General features: G+C 50.2%; 1 protein-coding gene across 2 annotated transcripts in view; it reads left to right on the plus strand.

The window, feature by feature from the left end:
• LOC142895280 (homeobox protein cut-like 1) overlaps positions 1 to 14429 on the plus strand; it is a 68175-nt gene that overhangs the window by 22120 nt on the left and 31626 nt on the right. For both annotated transcript variants that reach the window (XM_076036189.1, XM_076036190.1), the window contains exons 3-6: positions 1248 to 1295; positions 5892 to 5970; positions 11590 to 11727; positions 14245 to 14368. In XM_076036189.1, coding sequence (XP_075892304.1) covers positions 1248 to 1295; positions 5892 to 5970; positions 11590 to 11727; positions 14245 to 14368 — 389 coding nt within the window. The remainder of the gene's footprint in view (positions 1 to 1247; positions 1296 to 5891; positions 5971 to 11589; positions 11728 to 14244; positions 14369 to 14429) is intronic.

Here is a 14429-nt window from a genome sequence, read left to right on the forward strand (position 1 = left end):
TGTGTGTGTGTGCGTGCTTGTCCACAAAGTGTGCAAATCAAATGTTCCTGTACAGAATGTCCTATTCTGCTGCGCTTTTGACTGTACGCTCCAGTTCAGTTTGTCAGGATGTAGGCTCAGCTAACAGCATGGCGATTTGCATGTTCCCCCGATACATACTCGACTGGCTATCTAATCTGAAACCGCTGACTCGCACCGGAAAGTCATGCAATGGGACTTTGCCGGGGCAGAAAAGCATTTGCTTTATAGTTGGGAATAAAGAGAGAGAGAGGGAGGGAGGGAGGGGGAAAAAAGGCGCTCGTGTGTGCGTGTTGCAGGGAGACGATTTGCATCGAGCATCAGGCCCACCCCCCCACCCCCATTCTGCCCCCCTCCCACTCCGTGGCTCGCATGCGCTGGCGGTGCCTCTGGCTGGCCCAGGTGGTGCTGCACCTGTTCTAATGAGAAACGCAGTCCACCAGAGCACCTCGGGGTTCAAACCTGCCCCCCCCCACCACCTCCCTTCCCCTCAACCGCTCGCTCACGCATCACTCGTCGGCTTCGGCGAGGATGGCCCGCCACTTGATTCCAATTAGCAGCCCGTCTGATCTTTCGCTAATAGTAATATTAATAATGATGACGATAAGAAAAAAAGCTCAGCATGTTTTTTTCCCGCTGATCGTCACTGTGAGTAGCTGCGTTTCCATTCCCCCTAGAATTGCGCAAAACCTAAATATCGCAAGAAAAACCTGGTAATGGAAACGCATAGATTTCGAAAAACCTCTAAAATATCGGCAAAAGGTTTTGACGCTCTCATGAGGTGGTTTTTCACACGGAGGTATAATCGCAAAATTGTAATGGGAGCACTTTTTCCGCATTTCCGCGTCAGCTGACGTGACGTACGTGGTCACGTGACCAGTTCACTTCATGTGAAAATGGCACGTTATCCTTGGACGGAGGAGGGGACAGAATATTTTTCAGAAGTAATCAAAGAGCAAAAGTATAACAACCATTCTGGACAGCAAACGTAATTCTCGTAACGGGACGAGACTTTACGAGAATTTCGACTCAGGCTCTTCACACCATTCATTGGAAAACACCAGAAAATCGCAATTGCACTTTGTCGAAACTTTAGAAATATCGCGATTATTTTGCGAAAAACTGCAAACGCGGAAACGCAGCTAGCGTTCTGTGGCGGCTCTTGATTGGGCTTGATTTGTCTGTCTCACTCAAACCCTCTCGTCTTTTTTTCTCCCTCTGTCTCACAGGAGTTACGGAAACAAGTTGCCCCCTTGCTCAAAAGCTTCCAAGGAGAGGTGAGTGTTGCTCTACTCTTTCCAAATCAGGAATTCATATTGACGTTGTGTGAGACGGCCGTTCTCGGGCGCAGCACCCAGACGAATGCGTTTCCTCAACAAAAAAAAAAATAAAACAAAACAACTACAACCCAAAAAAGAAAGCCTTGTGACATTTGCTGACCGCCCTCGCTCCCCGCCCGCTTCCTCCACTTCTATTTTTCATCTAAAATCGTATTTTCTTCTGCCGCACTCGTCTCCCTCCGCCGTCTCCCTCGCTCTCCTCGCCGCTATCTCATTTCCCCTCTTTCCTCTCTCCCTCCTTTCTGCGCTCTGCTCTTGATTTTCTGTCCTACTCATGAAGTCCTGTTGCCCGAGGGTGTGTTTAAATTGCATCCTGCAAAAAAAAAAAGAAAAGAGGGGGGAAAAAAAAGAAGGCATCACAAAACCCCGGCTCTAGCCAGTCGCTACTCACCAAATGCCATTTCCTCAGACTTTGTTTGCATGATTCAAAGGGGGTAATTTGTCATCTTTTTTTCCTTTTTCTTTTTCTTTTTTTTTAGATTTTGTTTTCGCTTTGCATACGTGGTGAATCACGACCCCCCCCGCCCCCTCTTTTTTTCTTGTCCAGTGTGGCCGTGCTTACTCCCAGCTTAATGTCGGACAAATGGCATTCACGCGCCCCCCCCCGACCCATTAAAGGGGAAAAATGTTGCTGTATCGCACTCCTCCCCCTCCCCCTCCCCACCCTCTATCTCCTCCTCCATCATTTTGGCCCATTTCCATCATGACTCCTCCTTTCTGGCAGCCAAGCATTTCCAGTTCACTCCCATATGTGAAAGTCAGAGGGGAGGAGTGGAAGCCCGGCTGCTTTTGTGCGGGGCGTTATTCGGGGGGCCGGGAGTGGGCGGACGTTTTAGCCACCCCACTCCCCACCCCCCCGACGGTATCCTCGTCTTCCGCTCTTGAAGCGATGCACGCGAAACAAAAGGAAGAAGAAGAAGAAGAAGAAGAAGAAAAAAAAAAATCACTGCGATGAGTAGTGACAGTCGCTCGCTCGCTACCGGCGGCCATTGAACGGCAGCAGTTTAACACTGGCTTAGTTTCCATATTCTTGCGTTAGGAGCCGTGACCACAGCCGGTGGTTATGCGACGGCAGAGAGGAGAGAGAGGGAGGGAGGGAGGGAGGGAGAAGAAAAAAAGAAATGTTGTAATTTATAGCGGTTCCACCGTGTTCTGCTGATGATCCGCAGTCTATTTAGAGAATAGAAACGGCAGCGATATAATTGGGGCCTTGTCAGCTGTTTCCACTATCCTGGTGTTGACACACCTCGGTGGCGTGCAACACCCGAACGCGCCGCGGTGGGTGGTCGCGGCTCGAGACGGGGAGAGGGGGAGGGAGAGGGAGAGACAGAGGGAGAGAGAGACATTATCTTATGATTATTGAGATAATGCCGTACAAGCCGAGCCGGTCTCGGAGCAGCCCATCAATCAGCCGACTATTCTGCTCGCCGGCGTGCCGCGACACGAGGAGCGCCGAGAATGTGTAATTTTAGCCCGACTTTGTTTTGCCCCCCCCCCCTCTTTCTCCTCGCCGCTTTGATCCAAGGACGAGAGAGCGGCGGCGGAGAGCGAGCGAGTGAGCGAGCGAGCAGGGGTCTTCCTGCTTGGAAGTCCCGCACTAACTCACCCTTAAGGAGTCCTGCCTCCCCACCAGCCCTGATCTTTACTAAGTGAATGTGGAGCAATAAAAAAAAAAAAGAGAGAGAAGAAGTTTCTGCCCGAGAACCCCCCCCCCCCCCCAATCCCCATCCGGACCCCCGGGAGGTCTCGGTTTAATCTCCTGTGGTCGAAAAAAAAAGGGGTGAACTCGGCCCCCTCTTCGGCAGTTGTTAGCAATAGCGGCGGCGCTTTTACAAGAAGTCACTTTTTGGCAAAGGGGGGTTGTGGCGCCGAGTCGCGTTCCCTCTTTATTTTATTTTTTTTTTGTTGCCCATGTTGCGTGCTCACTGTTCCTCTCCGGATCGATCAGATAAGCTTTTCCATTATCCAAGGCTTCAGTCTCTGCTTCCCATAGCCTGCCCTTATCTGGCTCCTCTGGGGGCCACACACACACACACACACACACACACACACACACACACACACACACACACACACACACACACAGACGTACGTACGTACGTACGCACGCACGCACACACATCTGCAGGTCAGCCCGATGCCCTTCACACACTACGGGTTAGATATGGAAGCGGGGGGATGGGGGGGGCGGGGGTGCTGAGTGATGGTGGCACAAGTTGCTGACGTACGTACGTGTGTGTTTGTGTGCGGCGGGGGTGGGGGGGCCTTTTGCAATTGCCAGCAGTTTTTTCATCAGCAGGCCGCTGATACCGCGTGAGGTATCGTTGCCGTTGCTTCATTTGTTTTTTTGCCTTCCTTCCGTGCGTGCGTGTGTGTGCGTGTGTGTGTGTGTGTGTGTGTGTGTGTGTGTGTGTGTGTGTGTGTGTGTGTGTGTGTGTGTGTGTGTGTGTGTGTGTGTGTGTGTGTGTGTGTGTGTGTGTGTGTGTGTGTGGGATTGGGGGCAGGAGAGCATGTAATAGCAGATGTCATTGGGATTGGTGGAGAGAGCCGCAGTTTGGAACAGCAGGGCTGTATTTGCAAATCCTGGGTGGTCTTCTAATGGCTCTGGTCCTGCAGTTAACCTGCCTCTAACTGTAGGGTGTGTCCTACATTAAATGTCTATTTCCTGCCTCCCATGTCGGGGCTATATAAAGCCGCCGTACCACTGACCTTGGCCCAGTCATTGTACAGTCACGCTTCTTCCGCCGCCGCCATCGACAGATTTTCTGGGGTTTTTTTTTTTTTTTGGGTTCTTTTTCCCGTCGTTTTTTCTGCCTTTTGAGATCCGCAGCCATTGTTTCCCGCGTTGTGTTCTCGCGGCGTTACGTTCCGGCCGCGAACAGGTCCGCCACTGGCTGACGTGTGAGAGAGGTATTAGCGCTCGGCATCTGTAATCTCCCATTAGCGGCCTCGCATTTGAGGATCCCTGATTGCTCAATGTCACACGGTGCATAAAAAAGTGCAGATGCAGTCGCGGCTCTGCGTGCATGCGTGCGTGTGTGCGTGCGTGCGTGCGCGCGCGCGAGTTGGGAGAGATAGGGTGAATTCCACACGGGAGCGCCGCCGGATGGCAGTCTGACACGAGCGTGTGACAGACAAAACATGTGAGGAGGACTGGAACCGAAAAAGATCGAAGGAGACGGGGCGGGTGGAGGGTGGTGGGGGGCGGGGGGGGAGAGAAAAATGAGTCACCGAACAAGGAAGTAACAAGAAGTGGAGCTCGACAGAGGGAGACTGGGAGGAATAAAGGGGGTGGGGAGGGTGGTGGTGGTGTGCTGGCACCAGCCTACACAGGGCCAGATGTTTTGCGGCTAAAAAACTAGAGATGAATCAAAGCCATGTGAAGAGATTTATTAGGTTCCCATAGGAGCCCAGGCAGTATTACATGTAGCCCGCTCTGTTTACAGTGGCAAGAACCCTTAAACCACCCATCAACTACACTACTGGCTTGGCTGGGAATGTGAAGACTTTATATTTGGACTTATTCGGGCTTTTGTCTTTATTCCTTCTCGCCGGCTGCCTAGTGCGGCGGTGGAGCTGGAAGAGAGAAAGAAGGAGAGACAGACAGAGAGGAAAAAGGAAAAAAAAAACACACACTCGCACACGCGCGTGCGGCTGTTTAGTCTGAGCGCGGGAGCCGGAGTAGTCGGCGGCAGCTCTGCCCAGTACAGTAGCATCTTCTCAATGTCTTTATTTGGCCTGAGCTTTCCCTCTATTTCGCAGTCAGGATTCAGATCGGGGCGGTCCGCCCACTCCGACGCTCGGCCGTGATTCACTCCGACCTCGAGTGGAAGCTCGCCGCCTCGCACTTTCCGCCGCCTTTGACGGGCCGCAGACTCCCCCCCCGCCCCCGTCCCCAAAACAGACCGGCGTATTGTTAATCCCTTATGGATCCGTCCTAATGCCGCGTCCATTTCAGTACCGCCGGCTGACGGAGCGCGATTGCGTCGGCCTCTCGTGTTAATGGCCGCATCGGTAATGGATCGGCGGCGTATTGCCGCTAAGAGCCGGCTGAATAATCTTCCCCCGCTGCGGCTGGAAAGACTGAGCCAGCTGTTTAATGATGTCAGCGCGCTGGAGGGGCGGAGGGTGCGTGTGTGTGTGTGTGCGGAGAACGCGTACACACACCAACTGACCGGCCTGACAGAACAGAGTGCACTCGCACACACAGACACACACACACACACACACACACACACACACTGGAGGGGGGGCTGACGGGGTGGGGTGGGCGTGCACGGGCACGCGACAAACGAAAGGCGTCCGTCATCGGCTGAGCAGCTGAGGCGACTCCGCGGGAAGGAAACACCGACGCAGCCGCTGTCAAAACAACTCTGATTGCGCGCAACATACCGGCGCACAGTGAGGACAGACGGGGACTGTATGCAGTCTGCTGGGCCTCCGCCGGCAAATGAATGGGCCCCATGTTTAGGTGAGGCGGTGCCCCGACTGACAATTAACCTTTTCTCTTTTTCTTTTGTTGTCTCGTTGCAGATTGACGCGTTGAGCAAGAGAAGTAAAGAAGCAGAGAACGCCTTCTTGAATGTGTACAAGAAAATAATCGATGTCCCAGGTAAGCAACATTTGCAGCCTCCTCCCTTGTCGCGTGGAATTTTACTGCGCCAGTATTTTCCCATAGTACATCAGAAAATAAAAGATTTTGGTACTTTTGCTCATTCCCGTTGCTGAAAGTGTGCGCTGGTAAGCAGCCTTTTGTGATGCATCACAGGTAGGGGACAACACGCCCAGCCAGTCATTCAAACATGTGGCGGTAATGATAATATCAAAAATAATAATGATAATAATAATAATAATGATAATGATAATCAATAATAATACATTTAATTTATAAGGCGCCTTTCAAAGCACTCAAGGTCACCGTACAACAGTTTCTAACAGTGATATAAATAGTCACATGATCAAACAAAACAGTACAGCAGCAGTAATGGAGGTAGTCAGGTACATGCCTAACAGAGGTGAGTTCTGAGGTGGGTTCAACCCCCATGGTGGACAGACGGAAAGAGGGGACGGAGAAGGTGGAGGTGAAATTAGTGGGTCGACGCAAGGTTTTTATCAACGCTAACAATCGCCATTTGGCCCTCTTCCCACTGACCCCCGCTGGCTAGCTTCGTAGCCTCCACTTTAACCCGCCGCGTGTCCGCGAGCAACACTGAAGCGAGTCCGGCAGGGGTCAGTGTACTTTCTTGTTGAGCTTGAGACTTGAGAAACTCGCCAATTTTACTGTCTTGCCAGTGCTGCAACGATCCAGTCTCGAATGCTAACATAGCTTCGTTTTTCGCTACTTGATTATACGCCACAACATTGCGTGCGATATTATGACGTAGCACACGTCACGCTCAATGTCATCACGTAAAATTAGCGTGTTGACGCGGGTCTGGCTTTCCCACTGCTTGCCGATCGGAGCCTCGCTGATTGAAGCTGATTTTAACCTGGGCCGCTTGCCGGGTTGATTGACGCGGGTTGATGCGGGTCGGTGAGCCTTTCATACTGCCACCAAATGCAGATTGTTAGCCGGTTTAAACTGTTTTTTTGGCCAGTGGGAAATTGGCCTAACAGAGCGCCTGTTTCATGGGGACGCTAAACCCAGTGTTTTTGACCGGATGCTGCAAACACAGTGCTAAATACGCTCCGCCCTGATGATCTATGATTGATCTCCAGGCCGCTCCACTAAAGTCCGAGGCTGAATCTGATAAAAAAAAAAAAAAAAAAAAGACTACCCGGAAAGGCCTTGTGTGTTCTTTTTGTATTGTTTGGGTTTTTTTTTCGCTGCTTGTTTGTCTATTTATTGCTCAGACACCTCCAGAGTCTTGCACGCACGATCCCAACGACCGCCCCTCAGCCATGTAAACAGCACCGACAGGGGATGGGAGGGGGGAGGGGATGGAGGAGAGAGAGCGGGGTTGGGGGGGTGGGGGCGGGGGGGACGCTAGCGCGACACCATCCCTCCGGTGCTTCCTCGCTGCGCATCCAGGCGCGGCGCGATGCCTTAATGTGCCCCCGCGAGACTTCGCTCGCCGTCGGTGGAGGGGGGGGCCTGAGAGGGTTGCAGCAGAAGGTGCGCCCTGATACGCATGACAAGCGCACCCACGATTGGCCGCGCCGCCGCCGCCGCCGTCGCGAGGCCAAACGGGGACGCTCGACGCCTCGGCGGCCAGAGGGAACTGGGGGGAGATTTTTGAGCCGCGCGGGAACCCTGAAGGGGGGGGGGGGGGGGGTGCTCCTCCTCCGCCGCCTCCTCCTCCTCCTTCTTCCTCCTTCTCCTCGGCGGCTCCTATGTTGGAAACGCGAGAGGAGTGGAGTTCATCTATAGCGTAAGGAGGTCATCACGTTCCCACATGGATAGACCTACAGTAATATCTTTGGATTGTACTGCTCCCAATAAGTCAGCCTCAGCCCTGACGGCGCTATTCTTAACTTTGCTGCGAGACAATGATGTAATGCCTGATGCACACACACACACACGCACGAAGGCAGGCAGGCGCACAGACACGGGGCGGCCTGACTAATGCGGGCCGTCTTGAAAGAGGAAACAGCGTGTTTTGTTCTGTCTTCTATCAGCTGAAGGGGGGGCCTGGTTATCCAGAGCGGCCTGCGTGCTCTCTGCCGTAGATTAAAGGTGTCTGGCGAGAGCGCTCAGCACCGGCAGCCCGCAAGTCAAACAGCTTTTAACAGCCCGGATTGGATGGGAGGTGGGTGGGGAGAGTACGGCCGTGGGTCCTGGGTCGGCGTGAAGGACAAAGGTTCGATAAGAAGCTGGAGAAGGCTGGGTTTTTTTTTCTCTCTTTTTTTTTTCCTTTCTTCTTCCAAGGATACAGTCAGAATTCCAAGCTTTGTCGCTTCCAGTTTGGTTCGCTACAATCTCCTCTGCACGGGCCTCCCTCGCCTCGTCCCAGCATGGCAGTGCCGCCGCCGCCGCCGAATCAGCGTGAAAATTCTCGATTGTTCTCCGCTGATCTCTCATTAGTCTAGTTAAGATATCTAACGACGTCAGACACAGGAACGCGCACGCGCCCGCGCACAGCGCCCCCCCCACACCCCCCCAGCTGTAAGCTGTCAGTTCCTCTTATCTGCGCCGCGCACATAAACACTCGTTACACACAAACTGCTCTTTTAGCCGGCGCGCTGATGAGCGTCGCCCGCGTCTCTTGGCTGCCTGTCACCAGTCTGCCACCCATGAGCACCAATCAGATGTGATTGGCTTGACTGACAGGGCTCCCCTTCATCACGCTGACAGTTAACCCCCGCTCGGCGCTCGCAGAGACGCCGGCGAAATGCCTCCCGGAAAAGTCGTCTTTCTTCCTCGCTCCCTCCGTCTCTCCGTCTCCCGTTCGTTTTCTAATCTTTTATTTACCTTTTTTTTTTTTTTTTTCTTTCCAGCACGGCACCGCTCGGCTCCGTCCATCTGTTCTCTTCAGGCCGCATCACAGCGGCCAATTTAAGGAATCAGAGCGCGGTTACCTCTGATGTTAATGCGTCTCATCCTCGGATGCCGTCTGCGTCGCGCCACAAGTTATCGTCCTTGCCGTCGCCTCGCAGGCGCCGTTTTTTTTTTCTTCTTCCACCCGTGGAAGCTCGGGAGTTTATCTTTCAACTCCACAATGGTCCTTTGTTCACACAGCGGCTTTTACTGCGTCCTTCGCCTTAACCATTATCAATAAGGTTTTGTTGACGGCATGGAAAAAAACCTTGCCTGACCTTTCAGCGTTGTTTTTTTTTTTTTTTTTGCTAGCGTACGACCTGCCCTTCTTTTAGTTTTCCATTTGAGTCATCGAAGTTCTCGTCGTGCGAGACTCGACGCCCAGCAAGCAAACTTGGGTCGGTATGAAATTGAATATTATTGCCCGACACGAACCGAAACTTGCACAGTACAGCAGAATTAAAGGTAATACAGATAAAAGTCCTTCCATTTTTTTGTTTAAGTCCTGCTATCCTGCACTCCCTGGGAAAGCAGCTAACTTAAGCACGTAGCAGTTAGATGTATTGGATACTCAGTTGTAGAGAAATTTCATGCAACTTAAATTATGAGCGAGTCCACAGTTCACAAGAACAATGAACAAACAAACAGGAACCCGGGGGTAAAAAAAAAAGCTGTGAAAGTTTTATGACTTTTCACAAACCGGTGAGACAGAAATGTTATATTTCAATAAAGAATATCAGCATAGAGATTGATCCTCGGCGATCATATCGCTGTAGAGAGTCGTAAAAACACAATTTGCACCTGAAGAACGTTCTCATTTTCTTCCTCAGATGTACAGATCAGCTGGAGCTGGCGGGAGCTGCGCCGCACTGAAGTGTATTTTTAATGTGTAATTATTTGACAGGGTGTGCATTTATTATTAATGCTGATCAGCGCCAAAGGACTTGTTTCTGCGCCGATTATTTTTAACTCACTCCAGAGGACCGTACGCTCTCCCTCAGCTTGGCTTCATAAAAGTCAAACATTATTCATTCACCACACTTCTCTTTCCGCGCTTCTCGTTCTCGCGAGCTGCTGCTGCTGCCGCCGCTGCGTCTCTGAAGGGACAAGTCGACCCACTCAACCAAACCAGACGAGCGGATAATTGTTTCGATCGACGAAGCAATTAGAAGCAAACATTTTTGGACTGGCGGTGAAGTGGTTTTAGATGGCGGTATCACAGGAACTCTCTTTGTGGTTTTGAGTAACTTCCCAACATTCCCCAGTCGCTGTTAATGGCTAAAATGATAAAGTAGAGACGAATATTAGACTATCACATGTTCAAAGTCTATTCTCCATTCTCCAGTATGTGGTTTTATTTTTGTCATTTACTTTTTATTGATTTTTAATTTCTGTGCATGACAAACAGTGAACATGAAGACCTTTAGGCAAACGCAAAAATATCACAAGGGCAAGTAAAAATGCACAAAAAGAGATAGGTGAACACCTCCTGTCAAGAAAGTAAGCCATAAAAGCAAAAGGGGGGGGGGGGGGGAGGGTAAAGAGATACGTAAAGACACACAGTGTATACACGCGCATTAGTGATAATCTGCTCAGAGGTCACCTGAAGGCTCAGTCTGATGGTAGAGATGTATGTGATCCATTTTTGCCATTTTTCAGTAAAAACCTCCTCTTGTGTTCTTAGGTTAAGAGTAATGCTTTCCATCACAAAGACACTGTGCACTACATCAACCCATTCATCTGTATTAGGTGCCTCCCTCTTCAGCCACTTCTTGGTTATGGACTTCTTGCAAGCTACCTGTATTATTCTCGGCAAATATTCACTCTGTTTCCTCCACGTCAACTAGATGCAACAGTTTGAAACAGACGGTTATTATCGTTGAAAACACCGTGTCTAAGAGTCGGTCGGCATGTTTTTTTTTTTTTAAACTGTGTTGTTTTGCTTGCCTCCCAATGGGGAGCGCGCGTCACGTGATGTGAAGCGCTGGTCACATGACACCCATCTCGGGGGTTGTTAAGTGTGCAAGAGCTTCCAACGTCACTTCGACTCACAGTAGCTGCCGTCATACGCTAATGCCACAGAGTTAGACATGAAATTGTTCCAATCAAGGTGTCACGATTAGATTCTTGAACAGCAAATATAACAGACTTAGCAAATACTACGATGGCTTGACGGCGTGCAAAGTTCAAAAATAGATCCAAAGCAGAAAGATTTCGAGCAACGACATGCAGAAAAACTAATAATTCTTTCAATCATTTTCTTCACTGCAGATTTTTCACCCAGGCAAAATAACAGCACTTTTGATTGCATGAATTGTATTGAAAGATGCGTATTCATCACATTTAGCCTGAATACCACAGCAGAATAAGGAGCAGAAAAAAAGATTTATTTTCATAATAACGTAGTTCCCGCAGAAAAGAAATCATCAGCTCAGCAACTTTCGTGGAGGTCTGACCTCTCGCTGTCTGATTCATCAATGATTGTACACATGATTCACAACAGTATTGTCTGTCACTTCCTTCCACAAATGCACTCTTTGCCCTTGCCGGCATCGGTAATTCCTCGCAGGGTGGAGGGGGGGGGGGTCAAAGGTCATGATCAGCTGGAGGGTGGGCACCCTGGAGCTGTTGGAGCTTCACTGCCATGCTGAAGGACTGATGGGCTGGAGAGCAGGGCGCCTCCTTGGCATCCTTCGCTTGTGCAAGCTGCTCCATGGTTGACGCTGCTCTGTGTGTGTGTGTTGTCTCCTCCAGATCCTGTACCTGTGCTGGAGCTGGCTCAGCAGCTGCAACTGAAGCTCCAGAGGATGCATGACATTGAGACAGAGAACACCAAACTTCGAGAGACACTGGAGGACTACAACAAAGAGTTTGCAGAGGTCAAAAATCAAGGTGAGGGACGGGACGCGCGCCGGGGGCTCACCCACTGGATTTTTTTTTCCCCCTGACTTTGAGCGCGGCGCGGACGCCGTCCCCTCACTTAATCACAGGCGAGCGCGTGTCAGAATTTCCGGTGCCTACAATTAGTTTTTGTGTAGTTCGGTGACGTTTTAATGTCGCGTTCCTCTTGCATTTTGCCTCTCGTTATTACTGCGGCCGCTTCCAACCGCTAAATGTGCAGCAGCAGTAAAACAGAAGGCTCTGATGCAAGGATTTATGTACCTGTTATTTTCCCAGAGAGCAAATTAAAGGATCCAGCGGTTGGAAGCAGCTTTGGGCACATTTATCTGAGAGTGATTACTGCGCATTATCCAAGTTGAAATGCATGGAATACGCTGAGATGGAGTATAACGTGGTGAAAAGCCTGGATGTGTGCGTATGCATAGTGAACGGTGTGGTCATAAACATGTAAATGTAGGTGCAGAATTTGCAGTTTATAAAGTTTAGATCAAAGCACAATCCGATGTTTCCATGTACTAAAGTCTCTTTGTGACATCAGCTCAGGAGCTCATGTGAAAAGTATGACATGGGGAAAAAAAGATTTCAAAAGTTTCTGTGTTTTTAATATAAAAAAAAAAACCCCACTAAAGAGACGTGTATAAAATGACCTAAAATAAAGACAGAAAGACCTGTTTTATTTTATGTTTAAGCAGTGCGCGCTCAACCAGGGGTCTTAATTTCAGTGAGTGGCACCTGGTTGAGAAGTTGCTATTAATAAAGATGTATATTTACATAATAAGCAGCTCAGCTTGGAAGAAGAGAGCCAGTTCGCGCCAGCAAGTATCTCCAAGAGCTCAGAGCTCGAGATTTTAACCCGACATCACAGCTGGTATTCCGAAGATGTGAGATCAAAACATTTTTGCGCTGTAACTTTTTAGCATTAGATTCTTCTAAGACTTACACACCGGGCCTTTCAAGATGAATTCCCCGCAAAAACACGTTTTGTACCATAAAGAGGCAATAACCTCCTTGTTTTGCCTGTGCGGTGCAAATATAAGTAAAAAAAAAAAGAAAAAAACCCATATTAAGAAGCGTTCTTTCAGAAGAAGAGGCAACATTTCAATATATTTTAATGCCTCATAAATTTTTCAAGCACACAAAAAATGTACAAGGTTTTACATTTTCAAATAGGTTTTCAGGGGGAGGGAAAAAAAAACACAGACACACGAGGCAGAGTTTCATGAATAAAAAACGACGGGCCACCTCGGGGTAGCGCGAGATGGAAAAACTGACAAAGGCGGGGGAGATGAGTGAGAAGCGGCAATAAAAGTGCTGTAATTTCATTCGCGAAAAAAAGGAGGAGTGAGGGAGGGGGCGGGCCGGCCGGCTGGGCTGGGCGGGCGGGCGGGCGGGCAGGCGGGCGCGGAATGTTTTGGAATCCCCCACCCCCTCCGCCCCCCTTTTCTTCAGCGAGAGTTAATTGGAAGCGCTCGATAGCGGCAGGGTTCCATTCTGCCATTGATTTTCCTGTTCCCTCATCCTTTATCCCTCCTTCCCGCCTCAATAGATGAGGGATATTTAAACCCCAAAACACACCGTGGAACTCCCTCCCCTGTTAGACACACATGGACCTGCCCGCCTGCGCGTACACACACACACACGCACACACATAAAAAAGGAGTGCAGGGGCCATTGATCCCCGCAACCTAAATGTTTAAAGTTCAGTTAAGCAGTTAAGGGGTAAGAGGGCTCTGAGGGGACTCTCCTCTATTGATTATGTGTCAGAGTGGTGAGACTGGAGTTTAAATCACACACACACGCGCGCACACACACACACACACACGCACACACACACACACACAGAGTGCAGTGCTAAGAGCCCTCAGTCAAAGGCAGGACGCAGCGATGCTCTTTATCATTGTCTCACTCACTTATATCTTTCTCTGAGAAGTACACACACACACACACACACACACAAACGCGCACGGAGACCTATTTATTACCCCAGTTATGTGTTAGATTTATTTCAGGCTGCCCCTCCTCCCCCCCACACACACACACACAAACCCCGGCCGTCAGCAGGTTATGGGGTTTCAGCTCTAATGCAGCCCTAATGAATACGACATATCTGGCGGTGGCGAGCGTCGACCGTCTTCTCCGAGTCATGGATGTAAAGATTAGGCTGGAGCCATAGGGGCCCGCAGCCTCTCGTCTGTGCTGACAGAGGAAGAATGCGGGATATGAAACCCCCCCCCCCCCGTTCTATTTATCCCGTCCAGCAGGGGAAAGTGCCGCAGTCAGTTTTTTTTTTTTTGATAAATTTGGAAGTTAACATATTTAAACTTTGAAGGTTTTTCTTGGCTCGGGCGTTTTCAGGCGTAGCCGTAAATTGCGCCGAAGGTTGAAAAAGAACAGAAAGGGAAGGGGGGGGGGGGAGAAACTATCAACCCCTGTGCGATCCTTGATTTTCTTTTTTTTTCACGCTCGGTTCTCTCTCCCCACTTCCTGTCCCATCCCCCCCCCCGGCAGAGGTGACCATCAAGGCCTTGAAGGAGAAGATCCGAGAGTACGAGCAGTCTCTGAAAAATCAAGCAGAGAATCTGGCCCAAGAAAAGCAACTCCAGCTACACAACGACTATGCAGAGAAGGAGAGGTAAACCTGCATGTGTTTGTGTGCGCGTGTGTGTGTTTGTGCTGCAGCAGCAGCAGCTGGG

Source organism: Nelusetta ayraudi, unplaced genomic scaffold (genome assembly GCF_046127955.1).
Source record: "Nelusetta ayraudi isolate G7.1 ecotype Tasmania unplaced genomic scaffold, CSIRO-AGI_Nayr_v1 ptg000048l, whole genome shotgun sequence".
Lineage (NCBI taxonomy): Eukaryota > Metazoa > Chordata > Actinopteri > Tetraodontiformes > Monacanthidae > Nelusetta > Nelusetta ayraudi.